At 46.9% G+C, this 25,477-nt stretch overlaps 1 protein-coding gene across 2 annotated transcripts in view; it reads right to left on the reverse strand.

Moving 5' to 3' along the window:
• The window catches only part of ZNF609 (zinc finger protein 609), a 128,477-nt gene that overhangs the window by 5,934 nt on the left and 97,066 nt on the right, over positions 1-25,477 (reverse strand). For both annotated transcript variants that reach the window (XM_053272226.1, XM_053272227.1), the window contains exons 3-5: positions 24,657-24,882; positions 4,688-4,775; positions 1,426-3,808 (exon numbers count right to left, since the gene is read on the reverse strand). In XM_053272226.1, coding sequence (XP_053128201.1) covers positions 1,426-3,808; positions 4,688-4,775; positions 24,657-24,882 — 2,697 coding nt within the window. The remainder of the gene's footprint in view (positions 1-1,425; positions 3,809-4,687; positions 4,776-24,656; positions 24,883-25,477) is intronic.

Below are 25,477 nucleotides of genomic sequence, written 5' to 3' on the forward strand. Positions count from 1 at the left end.
CAGATTCTGATAACATCTCTGAAAACCTGGAAGTCTCAGTTTTGATTACAGGAGGAAGACAACTGTGGTTGCAACTTAAAAAACAAACCTTAACGCACGCAAGAGCTTCAGAACTCAAAAAGGACGAAAAGACAGACGTCTGCACTCCACATGTTTCTCCCTCTGCCTTCATTACTGTTGCTCTATAGTAGCCCTAGCCCTTTGTTGCTACATACTCATATTCCTTCCTTTCACCACTCGTCCTTGTCCAAAGTCAACATTTCGCACTCCCCAACACTTTGAAATCTAAGTTACACAAGTGTTGGTGACTATTCCTTAGTCTTGATCACTGATGAATCACCTTTGCTGACTGTGTTTCTGCCACACAATGCAGACATTCTGGCTGCAGAGATGAGGACTGCAGGGTGGTAGCGGCGGGTGTGCATTAAGACTGAGCACAGAGCCATTCAAGCCCTCTCTTACTTAGCAAGACATCAGACCTTTGGAAACTGATCAGAGAAAGTCTCTGATCTCATAGCCCTCACCACTCCCCTAGCCCGATTCCCAGTCCCAGACTCACAGCTGTATGAAACTTTCTCCACTCTATGCAATATGGTTGCCGGCCACAACAGACTCTGGGTAGACATGCAGCACCCAGCAGCATAGATTCATAGCTCAACATTCATCAAGCACTAAATGCTACCTTTTAATAGCCTGCCATCTCCAGCTAATTCAGTCTGTGCTACATTGCCCTCTCTCTCTCTCTCTTTCTTTCCAACAAAACTTACACTTGGAGGCAAGTTTGGCTTCAAGGCTTTGGCCACTGAACCACACAAAGCTGACTGAACAGTGTGTCTGACTTCGTCAAGGGACAAACTATGTCTGATGGTCTCCTAGAACCCCTCTGAATCCCTGTTCTCTCTCATGATTACGGCAGCACTAGCAAGGACTGTCAGGCTGACCCTCCCAAAACAGACACTCTTAAAAGCCAGGAAGGCCATCGAGCCTCTGTGCGCTCCAGAAGATCTTGTTTTCTTAAAGAGAAATGCCTGGAAGATGGTCAGGGACATACCAGCCCATGGCAGGAACTATGTGAAATTCCTGGGCAAGCAGAGATCAACCTGGATGTCTAAAGCTCAGAGGCTGAGGCAGAAAAGAGGAACACAACACCATCGAGCGAGGATGGGTCAAGCAGTTGACAAAGTCAGTGTTAGCATATCTGGTCATCCATACACAGTTGCACTATGTATATATTTGTCTATGTAAACATTGCAGGAACCGGAAAGCTAGAAAAATATCACTAAGCACTAATATACTTCTACACATCCACACCACTGCCTGCCTCCTCAGAGCCAGCCAGTTACTTTCTGGGTCCCAGAAAGCCAAGGAGTGCTCCTTCCCCACCTCCCCCAACCAAGCATATTCCTCTCCCCATTCATTCATTACCTGTCGATACCAGAGCACAGAATCCACTTCAGCTTGCCGGCCACAGTCTGAACTTGCTTTGGACTCTGCAGTCTCCTTGCCCAGGTGGCTACTTTCACTTAGCTTCCCCTTGAGGCCTTCTGCTGCCTGGCCTTGGAGCTTTGAGGAATCCTCCAGCTTGGGAATGATAACCGACTTGGCCACCTCCGCTCCCTGATCCTTGGCCTTGCTCAGTCCCGATTTGGCCAGGTCAGTCAGGCTGGGCGCTTTGGTCAGAGTGGGGGGAAGAGACTGCTTCTGCTTCCACTCCTCCTTGAGCACCACCTCCCTCTCCTTCAGGCCCAGCTCCATCTTCTTGTCCATCCCTCGCTGCTGCTGCTGCTGCTGCTCCAGGCTCTGGCGCTGCTTTTGCTGGTCTTCGTACTGCTGCCGATAGGAAGGGTTAGTGCTGAGCAGGTGGGCGTGATAGCCTTGCTCACTGTAGCCGTAAGGAGGCACATAGGCATACTGGTTATAGTAGAGGGACTGCATGTACATATTGGACCTCTGCTGGATAACCGAGGGCTGCTGGCTGGAGGGCCCCAGCTCGGCCTTCTTCTCCTCACAAGCTTCATTCTTCACCTTCACCTCCGGGCTCGGGGACTCCTCATCCTTCTTCAGTTTCAGTGCCTGACTGTCTACACTGGTTTGGCTGCTGGGGTTGATGGGGCCAGGACTTGACTGGGCATAGCCTGGTGAGTAATACGCTTCAAAACCTTGGTAATAGGGAGAGTCCTTGTTTTGGGCCTGAGGGGGAAACAGGGCCTTTTTGGCCCCTTCCTTGGTGAGCTGCTCAGGGTCCTTGGCCTTCACACTGTCCAGCTTCCCTTCACCATCCTCCCCTGCATCTGATATGTCAGAATAGGCCGGACTGTTCGTTTTCACAGAGCTAGCTTCAGCACCATTTTGAGTGACAACATGGAGTGGTGTCATGGGTTGCGTGGGTGCCGCACTATCCAGCCGGCTGGCACCCCCAATGGATGGGCTGGGGGCATTGTCGGTGAAGCTGTAGATCTTATCAGCCTCAGCCTTGATGCTCGCAAGGCGGCTCTGGTGGGGGTCAGACGAGCCGTTCAGAAGGCTCTCCCCTTTAGCTCCGAGGTCACTGGGTTCTCCCCGGAAGGGACTCTTGCCTTCCTCAGTTCGACATGCTTTCCCCGGAGTCAAAGGACTCTCTATGTCCTTGGACTCTTTCTTCTTCTTGTCCTTCTTCTTCTTGTCCTTAGCAGGGGTGAGTGCAGGGCTGACTGTGAAAGGCTCTCCCATCACTGTTGGCTTGGGCTGGATGGGCTTCAGCTGGGGGCTGTTGGGCATGGCCTGAACCACAGTGGTGGTGAGGCCTGTGGAGGATCCAGGACTAGTAGCAGTGAAGGTAGCTGTCTGGAAAGTGTAGATTTGTGGGGGGATGGCCGGGGCAATGGGTCGGGCGGACTTAATGCTCTTTGAAGACATCTTCTCAGGCTTGATGCTGACTGGCTTTTTAGTCTTCTCCTTGTCACTGCTCCTTTTCTCCAATGAGTCAAAGCCATCATTGCTCGTCTCATCAGCCACAAGAGGGCCATCTTCTGAGCCATCATTGGACAGAGCACCAGAGTCAGGATCTCCTTCGCCACCCAGCTTCTTCTTGCAAGGAGCCTTAGTGTTGAACTTGCTTGAGGGCGAGGGGCTGTGCGGTTCCATCAGACGCACTTTGGGGGTGATTGAGCGAGCTGGAGACAGAGAGCCCTTCTGGCTACCAGAGGCCCCATTGCAGCTGCCAAGGTCAGCTGGAAGAGATGACTCCTCCCCGTACTCGCTGTCTCCGTCGGCCTCAGGCTTGCTGTCGTCGTCAGTGTGTGCATGGGCCTGGTGGTATTTGAGCCCGTTGATGTGCTTGTACTTTTTGCTACAGTTAGGGTGGGGGCAGTCAATGAGTATGGGGGAGGGGCAATTTCTGTCCAAGATGGCGGGTTCCACCTTAACGGTTGTGGCTGCTACTGCGGCAGCAGCTGCCGCCGCCACCAGTGGTGTGGCCGCGGAGCCCATAGAGTTTGTGCGGACACGCTTACTCCCCTTGGAATCCTCTGAGCTGGAATTCACCTCCATGTCAGAGAGGGGCTTGCTCTTCCGCTTCGTCACTGATGAGGGGCTGGCTTTGACATCCTCAGATGTGCTACTAGGTGGCAGGCGGTGTTCCGAAGAGTTCTGGCTACCTCGGCGTCCCTTGCTGTTGGCTCCTGCTCGAGTCTTGCTACTGTTACTGGTCCCTTTGCTCTCAGAGGCTGCTGTGCTCTCATTCATGGGGGGGTTGCTATTGGGCCGCATACGCTTGCCCCTCCCTCGGCCATTTCGCATCTCCAGGTCACTGGTGGGAGAATCGCAGAACCTGAGAGGTTTTAAAAAGAAAAAGGAGGAGGGCAGGGGCTTAAGGAAAGAGAGACAGACCTCAAGCCACCCCACCCCCCGCCCCCGGCAACTGAGTCTTCTCCAGAAAGATTCCTTTAAAGCTACCAAGGAGAAAAGGTGCTACCAAGGAAATATGAGAAATCGAAGTAGAGCCACTGCCACATATCTGCAAGACCACTGTATGGCTGAGCTAGCTTGCAAACGGCAAGCAGAAGATGGCACAGTTTCTAACGCAGGAATGCTTTACTGCATGGCCTTGGAGTTCGTTTTTAGGATACTGTGAAATCTAGTTAAGATTCCTGAGATGTCTACCTTTTAATATACATATATTTGGCATTCATGGATGTAGAGATGTTTGAATATGGGAGGAACAAACACAGTTGCTTGACAAGCTGCTCAGCACTGCTCACTCAAGCCAATAAGTTGATCTATCCCAACCCCCATCCCTAGGAAGCAGATCAGCAATGCCAGTAGCTCTCAATGAGGCCTAAGGGCAGTTGCTAAACTCAGCTTCCCTAGTGAGAAGTTGCATCAGCAGCAGTCCACCTAGCAGTGGGAAGGCTGCCTACAAAGTGATTGCTTTGCCTTAAGATTAAGGCTCCTGGAAAGTCAGACTGGGAAGCAGCACGGATCCTAGAAAGCTCCAGATTTAAGTCAGATCCATCCCTCCTGCCTAGGAGAAAGGAAAGCAGCTGCTTTGATTCTCATCTCACTGATGGAGGGGAGCTGATGCAGAACACCTACTACAAAGTCTCTTGATGCTGCCAAGAATCAAAGCACCTGTCCTCTAGCAGCATCCCACATTGCAGCAGGGATACAAGGCCACCAAGCACACTGCCGGGTAGCTTCTTTGCTGTACCTGGGTGGTGCCCAGTCATGCTGCGTGCAGTCCAGCAGTGTCCCCACATAAGTCTTGTTCCTCCAGGTGACATTCACCACCAGCATGCCTATGGGGGGAAAAACAGGATTGTGAACATGCAGTTTCCTGGAGCAACAAGCCTGGTTCGATCTCCATCCTACAGCTCTCACAGCCACAATGCAACAGCCATCCTGCCTAACAAGACAGAAAAAACGTGGATGGAGAATAAAGCCACCAAATGTAAGTTACTCAAGGCTGCAGGAGAATTTAGATAGTGATTGCCCAGGCTTTGAATCTACTTTGTTCTTGAGCAAGACCACTGAAAATCACCACCATGCTCGGTGCAATATGTACAGCCCACTAAGAGTAATCAAGATCAGGAATTCCAATTAGTAAAGTAGAAGCAAAATACCACCTGTCTTTTAAAGGGGTCGTTACCACCCTCCCAAGCCAGAGAAATACCAAGAAGCCATCCAAAACAGCAAAATTTGTTGCAAGATAGCATTGTCATCTTCAACTACACATACCTGAGTTGGTCAGAAACACACTTGCAGGGCTTCTTCAGCCTGGTTGTACCGAGAACTTGGCTGGCCATCCCGCCCCACATTCTTACCACCACAGAAGGATGCTTAAAAGGTTCCCCTGCTGCACTTGTCCTCTGTGGATCCCATTTAAGACTTGCGTGGGCACTGTCAGCCGTGCACACCGCCAGAGGCCTCCTGGAAGTATCTACGGCAGTTCCGTGCACTGCTGACAAGACAACGGCTTTTCCATTTAGATGTTTAAAAAGTAAGCTGAAAAATGGTTTGCCACTTCAGCATGCCAGAAAAATGCTGAAGAGAATGAACTCTTCCGCATTTTCCTTTAAGACTTTCTCTGACCAGGCCACAGATTAAGAACCAATGCACTAGAGTGATAAGTAGAGCAACATTTTTCAAAGAGCACTAGGACTTTTATCTCATACTAAACAAGAGTATGATCAAAACTTTTAGGTATTAGCAAACATTTTTATCTGTTTGGAAACAGAATCTAGAGACCCATGTTAACAGTCAGCTAATGGATGGATGCTCTTCACTAAGCCTCTATCTTGTCCCTTCTCCTCCTTAGTGCTCTTGCACTCATGTGCATCATATGTGGAGCCCACTTACTCTCAGATACCTGGTTTCTTAATACTACTGTTTATATCAGAATTAAAAGTATGGCTACTGCACTGAACAAACATGGTATTGTATAGAATCCAAGCCACTTTTGTTAAGCATGTGGTGACCATGCTTTTTAACACTAACCCATGGACACACAAGATTAAGGAACATGAAAGCTACTGGCACCGAGAGCAGTAGCTACACAAGAATAATCTAAGAGAGGCAGATCAGGGCCTGGAACTAGCTATCTAACAAATTGAGTAACGCTAGATTAAAATGATTGACTCCTAAGTAGCTCATATATGTGGAGTCTAGCAAGGAATGTACTATATTAGTGGAAGTTCTGGTCACAGCAAGTGCAGAGTGGTACTGGAATGTAATCAAAGACAAACAAAGACAATTTCTCATTGTTTCACAGCAAAAGCAATGAAGACTGTCCTTATGCTCCTAAATGTGATATGCAGGGCCCACACTGTTTAAGGGTCCTCAAGTCAAATTCAACATCTTGAATTGTGCCTAGGAGATGATAGGAAGACAATGCAGCCTCTGGATTGTGTTACAGAAAGGGACATATGGGCGCAGGAAAGAGGCAAAGTGGAGCCATACATACAAAAATAGGAGATAACCAGTGCCTATCTTGGTTCCCAACAGACAAGATGCTTGTATATTTACTGTAATTGCTAACCACATAGGATTACTTATTCAACCAAGACAGGGGTTGCCTGGCAAAATCTCAATGGAATTCTCAATTATCTGAAGGGGGAAAAGCTTCCTTCCAATAACAGCAGTGCAAGCCACACCTGACCTCAAGAAGAAGAGAAGCAGAAGACTGGGGGAGTTAGCTTTTCACTGGAGGTCCTGATTAGCAGAAGTAGCTACCATCCCCCACATAACTTTCCAAGGAGTGACTGATCTGCTCTTATGGCACATTGAAGACTTATTGTGGCAGAAGCTTTTGTGGGCTACAGCCCTCTGCACCTGACGCATGAAATGAACCGACTGAGGAAAAGGTACTATTCAACAGTGATGGAAATGTGTCATAGTTTGTATTACTTCTGTTTCATAGCCTTTGACATCAACGTTTGTCTTTAACATTTGAATATCTGTTGGCTGGAGATAACACTTCATGCAACTAGGCCCAAGTTCAAATGCTTACGCCTCCCCCCCACCCCCACCCCCAAATCTTCAGCAGTGACTCTTTCTCAGAGAAGGAAATACAAGTCTCATGTAGACTCAAGTTCAGGTGCATTCCTCTGTGTGTGTTTGTAGCATTTGTTTCTATAGAACGGTGAAAAGTGCTAAAACAGAAGAAGTACATCTCCAATGCTCCTATCATAATAATAGAAGGATGAGCTGACAACTTACATTACTTTCACAAAACTGCAGTCACTACATAAATCATAGCAATTTTGCACATTCCAATTATGTGATGAGTCACTGTTGTCTCTTTCAGTTGGGTGATTACCCAATAGGGGTGTGCACAAAACCGGCCGGCCCAGTTTGGTTCGAGGTCAAACCGGCCTCGAACCCAACCAGGCCAGTTTGGTCCAGCACCCCTCGGAAACCCCCCCCCCCCGTTTGGTTCAGTCTGGGGTGGGGGGTTTGCAAACTTTTTCAAGATTTTTTAAAAAATTGCCTTAAAAATGATTGTCGAGGCGGCGGCAGGGAGGGTGCGTGGAGGTTCCCCCTCCCCCCTGCTGGCCTTCAAGATGCCCCCCTCAGGCCTTTTAGGCCCATTCAAGCCTTCCTAAAATGGTGCGGTGGCCAAAATGGCAGCCACCATGCATGTGCAAATGGTCTCTGCAAGGCTTGGTATGGTCCACGGCCTCAAGGCCATTTGCGCATGTGTGGCAGCCGCCATTTTGGCTGCCACGCCATTTTAGGAAAATGGGCATAAAAAACATTAAAAATGGGCCAGAAAATGGGCATAAAACACCCAAGGGGGGGCATCTTGAAGGCAAGCAGGGGGAGGGGGAACCTCCATGCACCCCTCCGATCACTTTAAAGGTAATTTTTTTAAAAAACTTGAAAAAGTTCACGAACCCCCCCAAACCATCAGGGTGGTTTGGTTCTGGGCAGAACTGAACTGGGGGGGGGGTGGTCTGGGGGTTGAACCATCAAACCCAAACTGCGAACCCCTAAACCTGTTTGCACATCCCTATTACCCAAATCAAAGAGCCTAGCTGCCTGGGACAAGCAAATCCCATATCATCTGAACTGGCTGGATGAACTCTCTCTACATTTATTTATTTCTGCCTACATTTCAAATATATTGCTTAAGCCAGTTTACAGACACAAATATAGAAGTTATAATTGCATCAACTTAAGACAGCAATTGAAACTATAAGCTAAAAAGAGTTATCCACATGGCTTCCACATGGTAAGAAGAATGAACAGCTAACACCTCCAACATTATGACAAGCTTTTGATACCTTTTCTCTGCCACTAATTCCCATTCTTCATATTCATCCTGCGACTTGGCAGCAGCTCAGGACCAAAACTAACACTTGGAGAACCAGTTGGTTCAACACAAAATATTGCCTTGTCATAATTCTACTCTAGAACAGACTGTGAAAATCACCTTGCTCCTGAAAAAACCCAAATGCTTTGTCATCTGTAGCAGATTTCTCTGGTTGGAGGAAAGCATGAAAGGGATTTTTCATTCTTAAGCCTTATCTCTAGAAAGTTCCCAGACGATGCTCTGCGCATAGGAGCAGAACCCACATGTGAAATTCTGCAGAGATCATGAAGGATTCACCAATGCTGCACTCAACCCAGAGCTGCTCCTGCTTCTTGAGCAAACCAAAAGCAGTCTACCTGTGATCCTTTACAACTAACACATCACAGGGCTGCTGTTTATGAGCAAGCTCACTTGAGAGAAAGCATACCAATATGAAATTTGTATCTTTCAAATTTGAATCTTCAATAAATTTACCTGGAAAGCCAGCACACTACAGCTTGAATCTCCAAGAAAGGTATTTGCCATGCACAGAAGCACTATCAAAGCTTCTCTTGAGCAGAAGCGGCAACGTCACACTCGAATTCACAGTGAGGCACCTCCTCATGAATAAAGGTACATAGGAGGGGCACTGACAGGGTACCACAACCCCCAAAGGGATTCATTCACTATGGCAGATGAATACTGATAATATTTCAGATAGCATGCTACTACTCCTACCCTCAAGCACATGTTTCATTTCAGATGAAAAGCCCCCGTCACCTTTCAACACACACACACACACACACACACACACACACACACCCTTGCTCCCCCACCTCCTGCTATCTCACTCCCTACCAGTGCAAGAGCATGTCACTCCGTCCCCACACTATCAGAGGAAACACCTCTTCCCCACTTTCCTTCTGTCCTGCTGACTCCTCTTGCTCACAAGGTGAGGATCAGAAGTGTGGAGGAGTCGAGTTGTGCCCACCACAGTACTCCTCCACACTTTTCCCCATGGCTCTCTGAGCCTCCATGCCTCTCTACTCCTCCACTCTCTGCTATTAAAAAAGCCAGGGAGCAGGAAAAGGGCAGGAAGAGGTGGCAGAGTGGTAGCCACTCTGCTTCTGCCACTACCGCCGTGAAGTGGTTGGTGGGCAGTGAGGTGCCCACCAGAGGTGAGGTGGTTGGTGGATGCACGGTACCCACCACCTGCTGCCTCTGAGAATATGCCACCTGAAGTGGTCGCCTCACTATCATTATTAGCGAGTATTATCTGCAGTAGTATTAGTATTATTAGACATCATCATTTTACATTTACATTTTATATTCCGCTCTTCCTCCGAGGAGCCCAGAGCGGTGTACTACATACTTAGGTTTCTCCTCATAACAACCCTGTGAAGTAGGTTAGGCTGAGAGAGAAGTGACTGGCCCAGAGTCACCCAGCAAGTAACATGGCTGAATGGGGATTGGAACTTGGGTCTCCCCAGTCCTTGTCCAGCACTCTAACCACTACACCACGCTGGCTCTCCATCAAATCTTCATCATCAAATCATTACAAGACTGGCCCTTAGCAGCCAGACTTGCAGGTAAAGGCTCCAAGTCAGTCTAGTATGCTGAAGCGCTCTTCTCTCTCATCGTAGAAAGTTTCCTCAAAGAACTGAGTAATGATGATTAAAGCTGGCCCGATGTATGATCAAGTTGCCTTGTTTGAAAATTTCCTTTCCATTCAAGGTTTGAATTTTTGTTCCACTGGCTTCAGATGGTACAATTCCATGCAATTCTGCAGAGGTCTGGATGCCGTTTCTGCACAGTTAAATAGAAGGAGTTCTTCAAGAAGTCTTCATCATACACACTGATTTTAAGCTGTTGAATTCTTTTAACTTTTTCTATGTGTTTTAATTGTTTTATGTTAACCACCCAGAGACGAAAGTTTGGGTGGTATATAAATGTGATAAACAGAGAGAGAGAGAGAGAGAGAGAGAGAGAGAGAGAGAGAGAGAGAGAGAGTGTCATATGGGCCTCCCAAGTATCCTATGCAGAAACCTTCTCTTCCTAGCAAGGGCAACTGAGGTGGGATCTGCCCAGCAGGGGAGCCAATAAGCCGCTTTGGCATGCAGCAGCTTGGGTTGTGTCTTCTCAAGCCGCAGCCGGGGAAGGTGGAGCTTGGAGAAGGCTTGTCCAGGAGGAACAGCAACAGGAGCTGCAGCTGGCTAAAGGCAGAAGCTGCACTGGTGGTGGCGAAGCGGCGGGCTGAGAGGCTACTTCCTGTTGGGCTCCATGTGATTCATATTCAAAGTATTTTTAAAATTTAGCCATTTTGTGTGAAAAATTGTATGCTGCACACGCACCCCAGGAGAACTAGTTTCTTTAATCCACCGAAGCTAATATAAAACAAGAGTGGTAAACAGAATTAAAGCTTTAGTAACTGTATAGTGATAAGCAAGCCTAGATTTGATAATCCATACCGATAAGCAAGCCTAGATTTTCCAGTTTTAGAACTACCAACTATGAGAAACTTGTAGTTTGTGAGCAACAGTAGGAGAGAGGGCCTGCCCTCACCTCTTACCTGTGGGCTTCTCAGAGGCATCTGGTGGGCCATTGTGTGAAACAGGATAGTGAACTAGATAGGCCTCCGGCCTGATCCAGCACAGCTGTTCTGTGTTCAGTGGTTTCGTGGCTTTACCAAAGAAATGTCTGGGTCTCTCTTCTTGGCTGCTAGAGAAGCCTGTCTGTTGTGCTCACTGCATATTATTTGTAAACACTGGGCCTGTTGTGTTCATGGTCAGGATGGATGATCTCATGAGAGCTCTTCTGCTCTTGGAGCTGGGAATCTCAGAAAGCTGGGCAATGCATAGAGAAGCCCAGTTTTTCTTTTAGTTGCAGAGGGGCAAGGAAATGGGGATAGATAATGACCTTCCACAGCCTTTTCTGAAGTCTGTCTGCATTTCCAGCACCCACCTACATGCTCTGGTGCAGTACTGTAAATATTAGATTCAACGTATCTTTAAAATGTAGCAATTTTATGTGAAACAAACATATTCGTTTGTATACATTTACTGACCTGCATACATTCAGACCTAGAATCGGGATTTCCTAGTTGCAGAATATAAACAGAATGACTTGCATACTCCGCCATCAGAAAACAACTGCCCTAAAAGGTCTTCCACCATTAGCAGAGCAAACTCAAGTAGGTTTTTCCTCCCCATAATGACCTGCTCCAACTACTGCATCGTATTTCATATGTACCAAGCCCACTGGGAAGGATGCCCTTATTAAAATAAGGATAGAACTTGGATAGAACAAGATAGAACTTGGTAGATAGTGAAGGAAAAAGGCAGATAAATAGCTTATATATTTAGCTGCATACAAGAGTGGTAGGATGGATATTCAAGCCATCCAAAAAGGCAGCACTTAGAGCACATGCATCAACCATGTCTCATAATTCCCAGCCACAAGAAGACTCAAAAGTGACATAAGAATGTAAGATGGCATTTTTCTTGGACCAAACTAATGTGAACCATAAGGTTATTCTGCCTTTTGAAGGAAACAGACTTAACATTCTAAAGCTCAAGAGAAAACATATATAATTTTTTTTTTCGGTAGGAAAAGTAAGAAGGAAAGAGGAGAAACCTGGAGGCTGGAAGAAAGAAAACAAAAGAGAGCTTGAGCTCCAGAGGATGTGTCTAGCCAGGAGCAAGACAGGAAAGGAACTGGGGATCCTGCTCCCAGAGCCTGCTGGGAAGGAGGCCAGATTTTCTGTAATCTGCTGGGAGCAAGTAGAGGATGATAACGTCCTCAATGTCTGCTATGGGACCAATTTATCTGGGGCGACTCAGGAGTTCATAGCGGCCATGACAACTATGTGCCTATCCCAAAGGGTCTCGGGACCGACGCACATTGCAGGTCACACGCTTGATCTGGTCTTTCACTCTGATCAGGATGGTGTTCCATGGGTGGGGACTCCTGTGATTTCCCATTGTCATGGACAGACCACCATCTGGTTAAGGTTGGACACTCAGTCACACCCCACCTTTGCAGGGGCGAGGGGCCCATTAGAATGGTCCGCCCGAGAAGGTTATTAGATCCAATAGGATTCCAAGAAGCCTTGGAGGGATTTAGTGTTGGCTCTGCCGGTGATCCTGTTGATGCTCTGGTGGAGAACTGGAACAGCAAGCTCACCAGGGCAGCGGACATGATGGCACCTAAGCATCCTCTCCGACCCGCTTCAAAATTGGCCCCTTGGTATACGGAAGAACTATGGGGACTGAAGTTGCGAAGTAGATGACTGGAGCGCAAGTGGAGGAAGACTCGACTCGAATCTGACAGATTACAACATAGAGCACATTTGAAAATCTATGCTCTGGCAATACGGGCGGCAAAGAAGCAATTCTTTTCAGCCCATATTGCATCTGGAAGTTCACGTCCGGCATTCTTGTCCAGGGTGGTGAGAGGGCTAGTGAGTGCCCCTCCTCCCTTGAATCAGAATTTGGAACCATCTATGACCTGCTGTGATGTGTTTAATGATTTCTTTGTGGATAAAATCTTTCGTATTCGGGCCAACTTGGATTTAGACCCCATAATTACTGCAGCGTCTCAATCAGAGGTGTCCAGAGACTCCTCTTATGTGGTTAGGCTGGATTGGTTTCAGTTTGTGACTCGTGAGGATGTGGACAAGCTGCTTGGAGCGATGCAGCTTACCGCCTGTTCTCTTGACCCTTGCCCGACGTGGCTAATACTATCTGGCAAGGAGATTGTTGTAGAAGGCCTGGTAGCGATGATAAATGCTTCTCTGAGGGAGGGCAGGATGCCTTCTTGTCTTAAGGAGACAATTATTAGACCACTTCTGAAGAGGCGGGCCCTGGATTCCTCAAAGTTGAGCAACTATAGGCCTGTCTCCAACTTTCTGCGGCTGGGCAAGGTAACTGAGAGGGTGGTGGCCTCCCAACTCTAGGCTGTCTTGGATGAAACTGATTATCTAGATCCCTTTCAGACCGGCTTTCGGGTGGGCTATGGGGTGGAGACTGCCTTGGTCAGCCTGATGGATGATCTCCAATTGGGAATTGACAGAGGAAGTGTGACTCTGTTGGTCCTTTTGGACCTCTCGGCGGCTTTCGATGCTATCGATCATAGTATCCTTCTGGAGCATCTGAGGAGAGCACTGGGAGGCACTGCTTTGCGGTGTTTCCACTCCTATCACTCGGGCAGATTCCAGATGGTGTCTCTCAGGGACTGTTCTTCAAAAACTGAACTTCAGTATGGTGTCCCTCAGGGCTCCCTATTGTCTCTCATGTTGTTTAACATCTACATTAAACAACTGGGAGAGATCATCAGGAGATTTGGTGCAGGGTGTTATCAGTATGCTGATGACACCCAAATCTATTTCTCCATGTCAGCGTCATCAGGAGAAGGCATAACGTCCTTAAATGCCTGCCTGGAGGCAGTGATGAGCTGTATGAGAGGTAACAAGCTGAGACTGAATCCAGGTAAGACGAAGGTACTTATTGTGCAGGGTCGGAACTCGGGAGATGATTTTGATCTGCCTGTTCTGGATGGGGTCACACTTGGGGTCACACTTCCCCAGAAGGAACAGGTACGCAGTCTGGGGGTGCATCTGGACACAAAACTCTCCGTGGTGTCCCCGGCTGAGGCAGTGGCCAGAGGGCCTTTTATCAGCTTTGGCTGATATACCAGCTGCGTCCACTTCTTGAGATAAATGACCTCAGAACAGTAGTACATCTGCTGGTCACCTCCAGACTTGACTACTGCAATGCACTCTACATGGGGCTGCCTTTGTACATAGTCCGGAAACTGCAGTTAGTCCAGAATGCAGTGGCCAGATTGGTCTCTGGGTCATCTCAGAGAGACCATATCACTCCTATCTTAAAACATCTACACTGGCTGCCAGTAAGTTTCAGGTTTTGGTTATAACCTATAAAGCCCTAAACAGCTTGGGCCCTGGGTATTTAAGAGAATGTCTTCTTCGCTATGAACCACACTGCCCACTGAGATCATCTGGAGAGGTTCGTTGGCACCAGCTCATCTGGTGGCTACTCGGGGAAGGGCCTTCTGCATTGCTGCCCCAAGGATTTGGAACACACTTCCTGCTGAAATAAGAGCCTCCCCATCTCTTACAACTTTTAAAAGGGCAGTCAAGACGCATTTGTTCACCCAGGCTTTTAATTAGATACTGTTTTAATTGTGTTTTAATAGTTTTAACTTTTAAATTTTAATTCTTGAAATGTTTTAATCTTTTATTGGCTGTTTTTATTGTTTTTTAAACCACGCAGAGAACTTGCGTTTTGGGCAGTATAGAAATGCATTAAACAAACAAACAAACACCAATGACTTCCTATACAGTGTGAGAAACTAAAAATCTCATATTTTCCTTATTTTGACCTTAGGGGGTAAATTTCACTTCATAAACCTTTAGAAGTGTAGAAACTTTGCATCTCATCCCATTCACAGCATCTGGTCCCTTGGACATAAAATAGATGTTTCAGATGTGTTTAGAAAAAATGCAGTCTGGTCATTCACACACACTCAGTTTCGTCTTGTATGTAATTACAGCTTGGAAGCACGTAAAGAACTGCTATGGTTTCCACAGCTTGGATACATCTCTTCATAACCTGAAAAATATTACAAATTGTTGCAGCTTTTTTTATAGGACTGGAAGAGCAATGGGAACTAAAGAAAGAGCAGTGGGTGTATGTCATCACAATGTATACTTTAAATGGAAAGCATGCTTGTTGTGCATAGTGCTGAACAGCATCAAGTGAAATGGAAACACACATCTTCAGAACTCTACACTGGGAAGCCACAAGAAGTACAGATTGGCCTTTAAGATGTCACCTTTGAGAGTTCCCCCACAGTGAGAGAGCTGAAATTCTCTCTAGTCCCATTTCCTATAGGAATGATGCTCCTAATTAATTGCTCCACAGAAGCAAGTTTTGGGGGCAACGTTTGGGCACCACGTCATTGTAGAAGCCAGAGCCTGAAGTCCCGAAACAGCAGCTTGGCCTTCAAATGTGCATGGAAATGTGAAAGTGTCCCTTACGACGAGCAAGGGCCCAAGGGCCCAGAAAATGCTTTTATTTTAATAGCACAGACTCCCAGCTACTCAGAAAGAGTGAGCAAAAAGCAGTTCACATCCATATTCGACACCAGTAGGCAAATACTTACATCTCGTTTCAGATGAGATGAGGCTCAGAAGAGCCTGCGTAGAGCCCCTCTGCATTAATGGAATCCAGGGGCATCCTGCCTGTTCAGAAAGTCCCCCCAACGCCCCACCTTGGTTCCTTTGCTGCATCTTTGAATGGCACTTTTCATCCCTCACAGCATCCTTCCTGATGCTCTGGGGTCTGTCCTCCTGCAGGTGTCACCATCAACCAGCAAGCTCCGGCTCTTCAGTGGAAGGCTGCTTTCTAATGCTTTCTGCTCAGCCTTCACACACTGCTTTCCTGCAGAGCCTTACAAGTTAATTGCATGGCAAGACGCCAGCAGCTGCTTCGATCTCCGAGCTGGCAGGTCAGATTAGGAAGGACGTTCTGGCAGCCTGCCCGCTGCCATGATCAGAGAAGAAAGATGAAGAGCTCTGAAAAGCGGAGACCTCAGTGGTGGTGGAACTGCCCCCTCCTCGCCTGCTGCTCTGGCAACCAAACAAAGCACAAGACTAATTGTAACTCCTGCCTGACATACCGTGTCCTAGATTTAACCTACCTCCATCAATCACGGCAAAAAAAAATAAAAATCCTCCCAGCAAATAAATACAGAATAATTTTGTGCAATGCAGATGATTTGCAAAGCAGCCTTTAATCCATCTGCCTCTGAAGAATCACCCCTGCTGAGAAAGGAGGGTGAGAAGGCGGCAAAGAGAGGGTGAGAAGGAAGGACCATTCTCAGTAAGCACTAACAATCCAAAGCCAATGCCAATTAAGGCACTCAGGAGAAGGAGGCTTCCTTGTCACAACATTACAAGCCCATCAAGACCTAAGAATAACGTTGGTTTCGATACTATTCATCCGTGCTTACCTAGCAGTCTATAAAGTAAGTCGGGACAATAACCACTTTATAGGGCCAGGGAGATGCTGCAGTTTGTCTAAATCACCGTTGAGGCAGGATTCAATGGGTTGGCCAGCAGAGACTTCAAACTCCAGCCTTTTTACTGCTGACCAGTTCAGAAGCGAAGAGAAGGTAACCATTAAGATTTGGTGATCCTTTTCAGACTAAAGGTCTCCTATTGTTTTTCTCCAGAATGCGGCTGTACCCCAGTTGGCATGGTGCTATCCAGACAAGTTTCTCAAAGGAAGTGCTACTGTTAGAGGCAAGGACAACTCATTTCCCTGGCAAAAGTACTTCTCCATTTGTGATTGCTGCATGAAATGTGGCTGCACAAGCATCACAGGCTGTGACTGAAGAATGCCCAAGACATCAATGAGGAGCAGACATACAAACTTCCTTCTGTCAACATATGAAAAGTGTAATTGGATTTTAGTGTTTATTTAATTTTTCCTGTTTATTTAAAAGGTAGGATTCTCCACCACCATTCCACTCGTACTTCATTCCTGTCCAATTCTTGTCCCTTTTACCTTTTTTCTCATGTCTACTTCATTATAAGTCTGCAGGCTTAACATTTTGTAAAGCAACCAGTTATATAGTGAGTTCATTACTATGTTAAGTGTTATATACTATTTCTATAACACAGTACAACATTATATACATCATAATAGTTATACATACATAAACAAACTCTTTGACTCCAGTACTAGAGTGCCCATCTCCCACAATTTTGTTCAAAATTAACCTTGTGTCTCAATTGCTAGGAAGAGAAGTGGCAGCTTGGGAAAAATTTCTTCTCCCCAAATATCCACTTTTCATATGGCCTTTCCGGGTCTCATTTCCACTGCTCATAACCACGAGACCCTACTGGGTGGGGAAAATCACATTCCCCTAACAGCTATTAAAAAACTGCTGCAGCAAGGATTATGCGGGATTTTAAAAAATGGCATATATTCTCTAGTTTACACCCTACAGCCCACCTACCAAGTTTGAGTTTTCTTGTTGTGGAATCTCTGATTTAATCATGTAAAATTAAAATGGTTTTGTATACAGTAAACCACCACATCAGTATCACATTTCTGTCCAGAGACTCAATGAAGCTGTTCTCTTTCAGAGAAAATGTATACCTCTTGAACCAAGAGGAGGAAGGAATATTGCAATCCAGAGTGCCTCTCATCTTCAAGATAAAAGGAAAGGAGAGAGATTTGGAGAATATGCGTCTGACGTTTCCTTTGTGCAGCAGCTGCTGTTGCCATGCAGTGATCCTTGTTGCTATGAAGATCTCCATGTCAGACAATGGCTTCTTTAGCTTCAAGCACTGTTGCTACTGGCTGAGAGATTTCCCAGGTGAGCAAGGATGGTGCTCAAATCATCAGCTTGAGGAGCTGGCTGGAATGGGTTGCCCCCAAAGAAGTTCTAGGGAGACTAGAGGTTTTCTTCAGGTTCCAGGCTTCACAGCAGGTGGCATTAATCACAGCAAGGGGAAATGGTAACCTGGCAGTTCATAAGGCAGCAAGTGGAGTGCTGCATTCCAGCATAATTAGATCCATTCATGATCCCAGCTGATCGGAATAATGCCTAGCAGAATTAGGAACCTGCTAAGTCAGCAGTCTTAAATGCCTTAACATGTCTTTAAAGGTATTTAAAATAACATATTCTTGTGAAAGGCAAGCAGAGAGAACAAGCTGCAGCTCGGAGGTGGTTGCCATGCAAAGCAGAAAGAGCAGATGGTCATGGAACAAGCTGCCCATGGAGTATACAGCAGGGAGGTTGAGTGCTACCACTCACACGGGCTGACAGCCAGAGGAGAGGAGACTTGACAGATAGGGATCCAACAGGAAACCACCCCTTTCTTCTTTGCCCTCTTGTGAAATCATACCATCTTTTCTCCTAAGGCAGGATTGCTTTTTCAGTTCAGGCCAAAGAGCATGAGCAAACATGCTCACAAACGGGGGCAGGAGGGGGCGGGGGGGGGATGACATTCCAAGCTCATGTCTTGTAGTCAGAGAGCTGTAGGAAACCACCTCAATCATGCAAACGGTTACACACACAGTCACCTAGCCACAGAAACAGTCATCTGTGGCGCATCTAGGCCCTAAAAGAAGAAAGAGTACCAACTCTCTTCCAGTTTACAAAAAAGCTTCCCTGCCTGACCACTTGGAAGAGCTTTTTATTTGCCACAGACAGCAAATGGAGTAGGTAGTTATGAAACGGAATTGGATGAGGGACGACTTGATATTATGGGCTCATAAAAACTGCTAGTGGGAGTGGCAACTTGGCTGTCCTTTGCTTTGCCACCTGATCAATCTTGCTGCCTGCAACTCTACAGGGAGACTGTAATCTGATCTCATTAAGTAGTCCAATGGCCCTTCCCTGCTTTACCGGTACCTGGAGCTTTTAGTTCAACTCATTCAGAACTTCCACAACAAAAGAATTCTGGGCTTCTGAGAGGGTTGTGGACTTGCATGTTGAAATCAAAGAAGGAAGGAAGTGGGCCTGGACAGCTACTTACAAGAACAGATTCCTCCCTGATCCTTTTAGTAATAGCTGGGGTGGAGGAAATGAATCTCTGCTATCCATCCTATAGTTTTCTGGCTCAGCATCACACGAGGAAAATAATCTCAACAAGCAAAATTGCAAACATTGAGCAGACACCCTAGCCCCATGGTTAGCTGGGCAGGGGAGGGCGGGAAGCAACCTCTTGCCACGTACACCAGCCAGACCCTACACACTGAGGCAATGAATGCAATCGTTCAGAACTGATCTAAAAGGATGCACATACTCCGATGTGAGAATCATCACTTCTGACAGCAGGGACCATGCAGCAGCCAGAGTAGCCTGGCAGGCAAGATCTTTGAACACATTCACTGAATGAGTGCAAGCTAAAAATAGCTAAGCTGCAGGAATCACAGAATACCTCCTAGGCAAGACTTGAAATTATAGCTGTTCTAAAAGAACTAATATGGAAGGACAGGCAGACAGGCGACACAAGCAGGCGGGGGTGGGGGAGAGAAGAGAAAGTAGAGTGGGGAGGAGAGTAGGTTGCAAAAACCATTAAAGCCTGACAGCAGCAAGAGGGATGACAACCAGCACACAGGACAAATGTCACACCCCATCTGCCTCCTGCATTAGCTTTCTCTGAAACACGTGTAGCCAGGAAGACTAGACAGCTTTAGTGGACAATAGCATATCGTGAGAGAAGCAACTATATTATCACTGTGGCTGCTGTAGCAGCTGCCGACAGAGAGCACAAGGAAGTGACAGGGATGTCGCAGATAATTCTGACCCATGAACAGCTGGGTCCCAAAGGCATATTTCTGAGCAGCAGCTTTTTGAGAACATATAAGGATAAAAGGATTTTTATCAGCATTAGCTTTCTTGACTATATCAGAGAAGGATGAGAGAACTTGGACATCTCAGCGGCCTATGAGGCCCTCAACCTTCCTGTTCCATTAGGAATAACGGCCCATTCTACCTGCAGTGTGGCTGCTTCTGCGGCATTCTCAGCAAATATGCCCTTGGTGGAGATCTGCAAGGCCGCCACATGGTCCTCCATCACGCCCTTTATCAGGCAATATAAGATCTCCTCCTTTCACAATCCCCAGGTGGCTGTGGGCCGCACAACCTTGTAACAGGTGGTTTAATCCACATCCTCTCTGCGCCTGCCCTTTAGATTCCGTTCCTAGCTTTGGTATGTCCCAGACAATGGAGAATGATCTCCTCGGGCTGTGGAAAAAGAAACATTGGTCTTACCATGAAGGGTTCTTTTTCACAGTCGAGGAGGACATCCTGCCCTCCCGAGGATGCGTGCGGCTTTCTCTTATCATGTTGTGCATTTTCCAGGGGGGGCACGGCGTGTCTGGGTGGAGGCGACTTCTGGGGGATCTTAGCTCAGTAGGCTGTTGGGACTCCTTCTGTATACTGACCTGGTTGTACTATGTCTAATTGGTCTATTTTCTCCTATTCTTGAGAGCACTTCAGTCCCAGGCATGGGTCGCCTCCTATGCAGTAAGCTAGCCACGCCTGCAGTTCTTTCATTGGTCCTGACTGGAGCACGCTCAGTCCATAATCCCATACTATGGAGGATGACCTCCTCGGCTGTGAAAAAGAACCCTTCACGGTAAGACCAATGTTTCTTTCTAGTGGAGGACTTCAAAACAGCAGCTCCACTCAGCCCATCATATAGCTGACTGTGGATCCAGAACCATTGCAACTGTGGTGTCCCTGAGAAGACATGCATGTCTTCACTCAACTACCCTGACCCAAGAGGCTAAGATGCACATAGAAGATCTCCTGTCTAATGGGAAAAACCTCTTTAGTGATATAACAGACGAGACCTTGGATCATGTTCATGAGCTGCACAGCACTGCAAAATTTATGACCTACCAACACCTCAGCCAAATCAGGAAAATCTAAGTAATGACACCACACCAATCCTTGCAAGGCACACTTCACTCCACACCAGGATACATTCAGGGCTACAAAATGCCAGTCCTTTCAGAAGCCAGCAACATCTTCTTCCAAACCATCAACCTCCAAGCAGAAACCATAAGTGCTCCTGACTCCATGGACTCATGTCTCTTGCCTCATCTGTACCAGTGGCACAAAATTACTATAGACTCCTGGGTTCTATCCATCATACACCTAGGCTACAGTGCAGAATTTTTAGAACCTCCACCTTTCTCAGGCATTCACACCACACCTTCAAACCCAAAGATGAAGTAGCCACTTTATTATGCAAAGGTGCTATTCTGCCCGTCCTCACAGATCCCCAGTCCAGATTCTTCTCCAGATATTTCACTGTCCCAAAAAGAGACGGGTGTCTGTGTCCAATCTTCGACCTACAGGGCTTGAATTCCTTTGTTCACTACCGCCATTTTTGCAAGATTATCAAAGCCTTTGTAGATCCTCCAGGATGCTTATTTTCACATATCTATTCAGCCTCACCACTGAAAGTACCTATAACTGTAGTTCTTCTAGTGGTCTTCTGTGTATTCACATGGCCCACCCACCTCCCTGCTGCACTTCCATCTGTGATCTCTACTTTTACTGTGGCGTTCAGCTCTGACTGAGGTCTTGGGATGACTCACTCAGAGCATGCGCAAGCTCCATCCATGTGAATGCTCAGAAGACCATAAAAAGAACCAGTTACAGGTAAGCAACCTGCCCTTTTCACTATTGAAACTCCAGTAAGCAGGATTTAATCCAAGAGGAAAGAGTAGCCTTGGAAACCTTGAGCCCTAGAGATGACTGATGATAGGAGACAAAGAGGGAGCTGGAACGTTGCATGTCCTTGGTCCTGCGCAAATAGATGTGGAGGGCCCGTCTGACATCCAGAGTGTGACAGATTTTCTCTCTGGGGTGGGAAGGGGAGAGACAGAAGGAAGGCAGGACAATGTCCTGTGATCTATGAAAAGTGGAGTTAACCTTCGGGAGGAAGGTAGGGTCAGGCTTCAGGATTACAGCATCTGACTGGACAAAAGGTAGAGAGCTAGCCAGCCAAATGCTAATCCAAAAAAACTTTGCAAGAGCAAAGGAATGAACCTCTTTATGGAGCAAAGATAGGACTGGAACTGGGGCTGGGTCGTCTCCTTCGCAGTAAGCGAGCCACGCCTGCAGTTCTTTCATTGGTTCTGTCTGGAGCATGCTCAGTCCTCAATCCCATACTATGGAGGATGACCTCCTTAGGCTGTGGAAAAAGAGCTTTGTTGCTTTCTCTTGATCTGAATTAGGAAGATTGTTGGCTAAGGTGGAGAGTTTCTCAGAGGAAATGGGTGTAATGGGCCATGTATGCCTGATAATTTGCTATATGCAGTTGCAAATCTGCTGTGGAGTACACTCGTCTGCCAATTGCATCACGTTTTCTGCCATCCCAATCAATAGATGCTGAAAGAGGCTTTTGCTTGGAACGATTTCTTGAGATTTGTACCATTACAGAATTGGGAGTAGGAAGCTTGAATAAGAAACCACATCCTTAATTCCTGAACTCTGTACATATGGTCTAGCTTCTTAGAAGTTGGCGGCCCAAGAGTTCTTAGTCACATCCAGAGGTGTAGAGACCATGGGGAGAGAAATAGTCTCAGCATCAGATTCAATAAAGTCAAAGATACCATTCTTAGGGGATGTATCAGGCAGGTGAATTTGAACCTCTAGAGCCACAGCCATTCTGGTAAGCTGTTCTGTGTCGAGAAGAGGAACATTGGGGGGAGCATCTGGTCTGTTGTCAGTGGACCAATCTGATGGAGAAGAACCAATTGTGAAGTGGCAGAGCCTACTGCAGACTCTGAAGCTGTTTCAGGATCTGGTTGTGGGAGTACCAAGGCTGATGTGGTTCCTTTAGTGGGAGGGTTAGGGGTGGGTTGTTTAGGACAGATTGGCCATGGCTCAACAGGTGATGTCTTCAAAACTGGGACAGGTAGGGCAATCGTTGCCTCAGTTATAGAGCATTTCAAGACTTCGTCCTGTACCTTGACCTGGTCATGAGGGTTAGCTATAGGGGATCGAGATCTGTTGTGGTGGACTGAAGCAAGATGTTAGAGCCTTGGGCTGTGGGAGGTTGAAAATCAGCTGGCTCTAGCTGAGGAGCTTGTGCTTAAGTTTCTTCTTTCTCTTTTTCCATAGTGGAAAATCCCCACTATGGTTGATCAGCAGAATGAGAGTTGATGGCTACCCTGCTTCTTTTTCTTTGGAATTTTAAACTTGGGAGGGACTGGAGGAGGCTGCGATGATTGCGTGGGTACTGAAAGCTGAGGCGGGACTGGAGGTGGATGTTCTTTCAGGGCTGTTAGGATCTTGGTAATAGCTACATGTCCAGCCTTCTGTATCGGAGAGCAAATTGGCAATGGTGATGCCAGCTTGGGGGTCTTGAAAATAGTTACAGAGATGACTGTCTGTATCAATGGTGGTGAAGTCACATTAGCATCCTCTTGTTGAGACTGCCTTTTGGGAAGAGGTATCAGTAATCTGCAGAGCGCTTTCCCAAAGAAAAGATCAAAGTCTAGAAGCCCTGTTACATCTGGCCTGCTTGGTAAATTACAAGTAGACAGGGCAGCAGTCAACCTAGCCCTTCTCCTAGACACATTAAACATTTAAGAACATCGGAACAGCCCTGCTGGATCTGGCCCAAGGCCTATCTAGTCTAGCTGTTTCCACACATCCTTGATGTGACCATTTGTGGTAGAGATCTTGGTTCCACACAAAACAGACGTTTTATAAGTTGTTTTGTAGCCCCAAGATGATGGAAGAGTAACACAGAAAGAAGTTTCCCCCAAAGGGGTGGAGAAAGGGAAAGGGTGTCGGCCAAGTAAAAAAATATGCCAAATGCAAAGAAGGAAAAAGCCACATAAGAGAATAGAACAGGATTTTAAAATGAAGTAAATAACTTTCCTCTCTTTCTGAATTGTAGGTATTCAACAGGAAGATTCACTACATGCAATCCAAGTATCGGAAACTGAAAGACTGAGGTGTTAGGGCAGCTTCCACTTGGAGGCAAGGCATGGGGGCACTGAAGAAACAAGTGTGCAGGCCCAGCAACTCAGAAAAAAGTACTTCTCATCCTCCTGGGTCTCCTCAAATTATAACCTTTTCAAATATGTCAACTCCAGTCTGTCTGGCATCACATCAAAATGAATCTGTAACAGGCCAAGAAGATGCATTTGCATTTCGGCAAGATGTTGTCCTTGCATCACTCTCACTCAAGATAATGGACTACCTCTCTCAGCTCCTACTGGCTGGCTGCCCAGGAGCATCACACCTCTTCAGGAGTGAAGGAGATGAGGTGGAGTTGGGGCGGGCGGGGGGAGCACACTGTTTGCAGGCAAAGGCAGGCACCTAGGAATATTTTTGCAGCTGGAAATGATGTTGCCCCAACATATAGAACATTTACACATCTGATAAATCTCATCTGCCTCTAACACTAGCAAACTTCATTGAGCTTAAAGTGTGAACCACCACTGGGGGCGAGGTTCAAAAATGCAAGGACAAAAAGTGGGTGAAGGGGAGACTTCCTAGCTTCAATCAAGCAATGCAATTTTTAGCTCTTAAACAACTAGCTGGATACAAGCACGCAGAGTACACCCCCAAAGTCTCAGGGCTTGCTCTCATTTTGCATGGGGAGGGAAGGCTACTTTTGACTTGGGCAGCATCACTAACACAGTAAAGGGAGCAGCACTGCCCAGACTAAGAGAAGTGTACAAGGTGGCACAGAGACCTCTAGGGTTGGGTTTTCATTTTGTGCAAGGCTGCCCAAAATTGGGGCACAGAATGTGATGTTCAGGCCATCAGTTAACTAGCACTGGGCTAAAACAAAATGTCACCGAAGGACACCTACCGTCTTCTGTCTCCTGCCACACGATGCCCTCCAGATTGACGCTGGTGCCAGGTTCACAGGGGCCCAAGCACTCTGGCTCAGTAGCCAGTGCCACATCACAGGTGTTCACCCCCACAGAGCGTGTGCGTACCATTATCTGCTCACATGGTGATGAGATATCACTGTTGACAACAGGGACAAGAAGATGCAGTGGTAGCACTGCAGGGGTGGACACTGGAGACTCCATCTGGGGGAAAAAAGACACCAAGAAATACAGCAGTTACAACAAGTGAGCAAAGATAGAGGAGAGGCAGTTTGGTCCTCCTCCTCCTCCAACACCCCCAAACCAAGATGGCCTGGCTTGTGAATCTTGCACTTGCCCCTATCTTTAGTAGTAGAGATGATAGATTCTTATCCAAGACATCCACCACTACACATCATGATTTTGGCAGCCCCAAGTCGGACATGACAAATCCAACATTTCACAAACAAAACCTGCACAGATGAAGACATCACTGTAGCCATCTGCTGTAAATGTTCATACACAGCTGGAATTCTGGAATGGATCACTCTTAGTCTGTTTCAAAAATAAGTCCCCTCTGTTCAACAACTCACAAGGTTTAATCCATTCTGCCTCCCTGGTATGCTTTCTAATCTTGCTAAGAATGAGGCATTGAAAGGAAAGGGTCTAGTTCTTATTAAGGTGAGAAACTTCTATCTAGGCCATATTAGATTGGAGTTGGGGGCTCACAGGACAACATGCTCTCCCACAAAAAGGGATTCTACACACACAAAAATAGCACAAAAAGCAGAAGGAAAGGCTAGTACCAGAGATCTGGAGC

The sequence above is a fragment of the Hemicordylus capensis genome, chromosome 10, assembly GCF_027244095.1.
Source record: "Hemicordylus capensis ecotype Gifberg chromosome 10, rHemCap1.1.pri, whole genome shotgun sequence".
NCBI lineage: Eukaryota > Metazoa > Chordata > Lepidosauria > Squamata > Cordylidae > Hemicordylus > Hemicordylus capensis.